The sequence below is a fragment of the Populus euphratica genome, unplaced genomic scaffold (assembly GCF_000495115.2).
Source record: "Populus euphratica unplaced genomic scaffold, PopEup_1.0 scaffold93.1, whole genome shotgun sequence".
Taxonomy (NCBI): domain Eukaryota; kingdom Viridiplantae; phylum Streptophyta; class Magnoliopsida; order Malpighiales; family Salicaceae; genus Populus; species Populus euphratica.
In genome coordinates, this window is record NW_011499873.1 from 1,476,076 (window position 1) to 1,481,641 (window position 5,566).

At 35.2% G+C, this 5,566-nt stretch overlaps 1 protein-coding gene across 1 annotated transcript; it reads right to left on the bottom strand.

Annotated features, from left to right (window-relative positions):
• Positions 1–279: 279 nt before the first annotated feature.
• LOC105127857 (probable calcium-binding protein CML29) lies at positions 280–1,157 on the bottom strand. Its single transcript, XM_011029311.1, has one exon. It carries the CDS (start codon positions 1,084–1,086, stop codon positions 601–603), a length of 486 nt encoding a protein of 161 aa, XP_011027613.1. The 5' UTR covers positions 1,087–1,157; the 3' UTR covers positions 280–600.
• Between the last annotated feature and the right edge of the window lie 4,409 nt (positions 1,158–5,566).

Consider the following 5,566-nt stretch of genomic DNA (forward strand, 5'->3'; position numbering starts at 1 on the left):
ATGGTGGGGGGGGGGTTGTTGTTAGGTTTCTATAGCCTCATGTTTAGGTGTTGCTAGTAGTTGTTACTGAATGTTTAATCAGCCATTTTAGTTAAATACCTTCGATATCTGTTTAGTAGAACTAATTTTAAGAAGAACATGTGTTTATTTCGGTCTCCATAATTATATCTTCTGAGAATTTTGGTAAACGCCATGTCTGTTTCTGAATAGAAGAGAATAAATATTTGCAATATCTGAAATGTTTTGAGCAAAGAGGAAGGCAAGATAGAGTAAAGAGACTTGGTTTAATTCGAGATTATACTTTATTATGATTCTTTGAGGTGCTAAAGTTCTTTTTACATGTAAGGAGTTTCGGCGTAGACTGTTGATTTAAGACTTCAGAAAACGAGGTTTTGGTACGTTGAACTTTGCATTTTAATTAATGAGCATGTTAGGCACTCAAAGATGCTTACATTCAAGAAAATAAAGGTAGAGAACAAGTGGAGTCTTATTTTTATATGCTTCATGCTAACGCTAGTAATTTTATGACGTAAAACTCGTGCGATCTCCCAATAAAGCTCCATTTGGGTCCAGATAGTATTAGTTATCCTACACCAGAAATTAATTTTCCAGGACCTGAAGGGAATTGACGATCAGCTTGAAGTCATTGCAGCTAACAGCTCCATCACCGTCTGCATCTATGGAAGCAATAATGCCTTGGCAATCCTCCAAAGACAAATCTAACCCGCCATTCAATGTAGCCTCGAACAATTCCTCTGCAGTAACAATTCCATCAACATCAACATCAAGAGCATCAAAGGCAGTTTGGAGCAAGTTTGCAAGTTCACCGAGCTCCATATCCTTGGTGTTCATCTCCAAAAACTCTTGCATGCTTAGCAAACCATCCTTGTTAGTGTCTCCTTGCTGCATCATTGCACTCACATCTTGTTCACTTGCGTTGTATCCAAGTGACCCCAAGATGCCGCCAAGCTCAGCTGCTGTAATAAAGCCATCATTGTCTGAATCGAAGGCTCTAAAAGCCTCCATCAGGCTCAGGACTTGGTTCAGTGACTCTAATTCAGCAGAAAGGGATCCAAGCTGAGCCATGGAAGCTTTCGAACTGCTATGCAAGCTGGTGTTTGCTTTGCATCTCAACTTTACGATATATATAGAGAGAAAAATGTGAGATCATAGACTGATAGTTATCCTTTTGCAGTTGCTTTATGTCATCATAAAGTACAAGGAAAGGCAGGTTCTTATGCTTGAAAAATGCAGTTGTTATCCCCAAACTGTTATCCGCAACCTTTTCATGTTGGCTTTGATTCCCTTGTTAATGGAACGTAGATTTCACTTAATTCAATTGACGTGCTACATGGTATTAACTTCTTGCTGAAATTTCATCCATGTTGCCTACTCATTTTAAATTATGCGAACATTTTCTTGTAAAATATTCGGATTGTAGATATATTCGCAATCGCTTTATTTTCTCCCAAGTTGGTTCCATCTATACCCAATTTCGATGCTTTTGGTAGGATTCTTTCAAAAAGCGATACTTATTCCTCTATCTTTAGTTTCACAAATCACAACGCTGCACACGGATAAGCAGGGCAGCACTTCTTTCAATTGTTTCTGATTACACTCATTTTATACACAGATGTTTTTATACTGACGGTTTGCATATCCTGTGACTGCATCATCACCTCTGCATCAACGCCCCAAAGAAGACATTGCTGAAATGATGATCTGCCGACAAGCGTGCTTTGCAGAGTTTAAAGACCATCTTCCTGTGCTCCATGTTTGTACGGAGAGGACTCATTATATCGAGTCAGAATGTGTATACTATGGCATAGTTCAAGCAACTATTTGTAGCTGATGTTAAATATTCATTTGTTGTAATGTCAGTAGATGCTCCTGGGTAGTGTATTTTTCAGATAATTTTAAGATCCACCTCAGAAGGTCACCTCCTCCCAAAGACAAAAGCTACTCCCACGTAATAAGCGTTCTGCCATGTTGTCGCTCATCCATGGCCTTGTAACGTACTGATTTCTTCTAATACAATTCATATCTTGGACCTAAACACAAGTCCAACGTTTGACAAGACCGTTACATGTGCGTTTACTAGAATCCCTTTGATCTCATGCTATCAAATTTGGAGAAAATGGTGTAACTTTAAGAGTTTTAACTTTTCAGCAACCAACCGAACAGAATTAGCGGATCAGCATGATACTAGGTATTTAATTCAATCTGCACTTTTCATGAAAATAAAAGGACACCCTTCTCCTGTACAATTTCGGTGCATCTGATTACATGCCAAAAAAATTATTTGATCCAGGATCAAGCAGTAGATATCTCCCCTTCACCTCCTGCTCCTCACCCCTTGTTGCCCTGCAATCCACATGTCAATTCCTTAAGCATACACGTCAATTTCTTCTGCGCAAAAACATAAATTGAAGTTATTTTAAAAATTGTGCTATTAACTACAAGGTGCAGGTAGAAAGGTTTATAACTCAAATAATTAACGAGATTTAAGCAAAAATTGAAGCTTCTGCTTTCGGGGACTCCCGTTTGCTTCCTGCTATTGATTCGTTCTGGAGACTGGACCCGACTACTGGTTTGCTTCACCATCTCCGTCATTTACAATTCGCTGGTACCCATTGCCTTTCTCTTTGCTGAAACATTCTAAGAAATGATCCCCGAATCCTTGCTGATGCACCTGACCATTTCCATTTCTGGTCATGCAAGCATTTTTCTTAAGAGTCTGGTAATGCAACCAGGCATATTTTACAATGTACTTCGCTTGTTTCAAAAATGAAAGATTGGAGTTCATTACCTTTGACTTGGGCCTAGATTTCCGTCTGAACCACTCCATAGAACCACCGCACCTTAGGTCGCTGGCATAGACTAGAAGCTGAACCCGGCGATCAAAACCACGAGTTCTTGTGGTTTTCTTGGTGGTAGGTTCGTGTTTTTGCTGTAACGTTTTCTTGTGGATTCAGTATACATGCTGATAATTACTCCTTTGGTGCTGGCCCTAGTTTTCACAATCTTATTCCTTCGATTTTTCTCTACGCCTTTTTCGCTCATGTCTATGCTGGGGGGTATATCCATGGACAAGTTCTTCTGATGGCACGAAGTCAATTCCTTGCAGTAATGAAAAAGGAAGAACGTAATGTTATCTCTGTGTATTTTATTAGCTATTTCATAACGGGAACAGCTCAATTAAAATATCCGAACTTAGCCTAAGGCCAATACTGTTTTAGTATACGGACCCTTTAATGATATTATTATAAACCCTCCTCTTCAGTCTTCATATTTAACAGTGTCTTTGTTTTTACTTTTAGAAATTTTTTTAATTTAAGATTATTATAACGTATTAATATAAAAAATAAAAATACCTTAAAAAAACAAACACTCTGTTAAATGTGTTAAAATATATTAATATTTTAATGTGCATCGGGGCGGGACAGATTTAAATATTTGGAGTAGATGCCCCATAAAGCTAGCAGCGGTGAGAAATAATGCTTTGATAATGAGCGATGCAGTAACTTTTATTTTTAATTTTTTTTTATAAAATGTATTTGAAGTGAGAATATTATATTAATATTCTTTGTAGTTTTAATATATTAATTTTAAAAAATATTTTTTAATATTTTTTCAAATTAAAATTATTTTAAAAAAATAATATCTAAATTTAATTATTAATTTTTGGTGCCCTGCCTGAAGAAATTTGTAGTCTCGCCAATATTTCAATTTCCTTACCACCAAAGTACAACAAAACTACCCGCCTCCGAGTTTTCAAAATGCGTGGGGTCGTGTCCTATTTTTACAGATAACTTACATAGCTCTAGTCTATCAAAGCCGTATAAGTTATGTCGGGAGATCTCTAGCCAAAAAACGCTCCGGCCTGATTAGCTTATATGTGTTAATGTATAGCTTTATTTGTCAGATGTTAAGTTTGTTTTATAAAGGGTAATACTTTGACTCTTATAAATTTTAGGGATATCAAAAGTTTATATAATTATTAATTTAAAAGTTTTAAAAGGTTAGTCGATATATATATATATATATAAAAAAAAAGCTAATCTAAATATTAATGATTAAAAATAAAAAAAATCAAAGAATCACTTGAATTCAACAATGATATCATGAAATGATTCTTAAATTACTATGCTAGAACATGTAAATCCACTTATTCCTTTTTCCAAAGTAGCATATAACAAAAGAAAATGAGAAAGGAGCACAGTTTTTTTTTATAAAAAAAATAACATATCATAGTAGAATATGTTGTCAATGAAAATTAGTAGATTGTACAGCACACTTATATATACTAGATTGAAAAGGCATGTCTTTTAAAAGTTGGTCCCATCAATGTTTTTATGTTTTTTCTTGGCTTATACTAGATAACTTTAGCTGCTTGGTACATTTTATTTTTGGATGATTTTTTTTTGTTTTTTAAAGATATTTTTTATTTTTTATTTAAATTAATATTTTTTTAGTTTTTTTAATGCTAATATCTAAAATAATTTTTTTATATATTTTCAAATAAAAACATTTTAAAAAATAACAAGTACTACACTCTAAAAAATCCCCCCAAAAAAAAAAGTTTTTGCGCGAAGCTGGGAAGAGCAATTTGGTTTTAAGAGTAGACAAATGAGAGCAAAAACTAAATACAGCATGACATGTGTAGAAAAGCAAGGCAAATACAAAGTGAAACAAATTAACAATAGAGGTGGGTGAATCAATTGCAACAACGACAGTGGACCAACATGACTAATGCCAAGCTAATCTCAGATGTAAAGTCATGCGCAAGCAGAGTTCATAAATGCTGGGGAAGCTAACGAATTAAAAAACAAGGGCTGACAACCAACTTGGCCTGTAACTAACCGGGCCTGACACCCGACATCCAAAGGCATCTCGCAAGTTAAAATTTCAAAGCCAATTCCTAGATTTAATGCTACAATAAAAAAAAAAAAAACCCACTAGAAACCAACGGTGTGTATAATCACAAAACATCAGAAAAAGCACGGTACATAGTAAACAACAACGCCAGAAACAAGTTTGCTGAAAGGAAAAGAAGCACATAAAACATTTGAAGGCACAAAAAAACAACAACGATGCGAGGCTGAACAAAATAACAGATCAACAACAGAGAAGCTTCTCTTGAAGGGGATACATAAGATAAAGGAAGGAGAAAATGGGCAGATTCAGAAGCTGAAAGAAAAGAAAAGCAAGAAAAGAAAACAGCAGCATGACCCTAGGCTCTTTTGTAAAGGAAAAAAAAACTAAAAAGAGAGCTTAAATACCACACCCCAAACCCAATGAATTCAAAATCAATTACTGAGCCCACAATGCATCACTGAGTTCTTTTAGTTTCTGTTTTTAATGTAGCGATGATTTATATCCTTTGGTAGCGTGAAAATTATGTTTTTTATGACTGATGGTCATGGGTTTCAGGCAGAAGGGTAGAGGACATCTTTAATTCATGAATTCTCAGACCAGGAAAGGCTCATGTTACTTCCTCTGCATTCTCAGACCAAGAAGAACAAGGAATGACAATTCATGAATTATATATTGAAATTGAGCTTGA

Bases quoted from the DNA above. Each gene is read 5' to 3' on its own strand.
- LOC105127857 (XM_011029311.1), bottom strand. From the start codon at position 1,086: ATGGCTCAGCTTGGATCCCTTTCTGCTGAATTAGAGTCACTGAACCAA.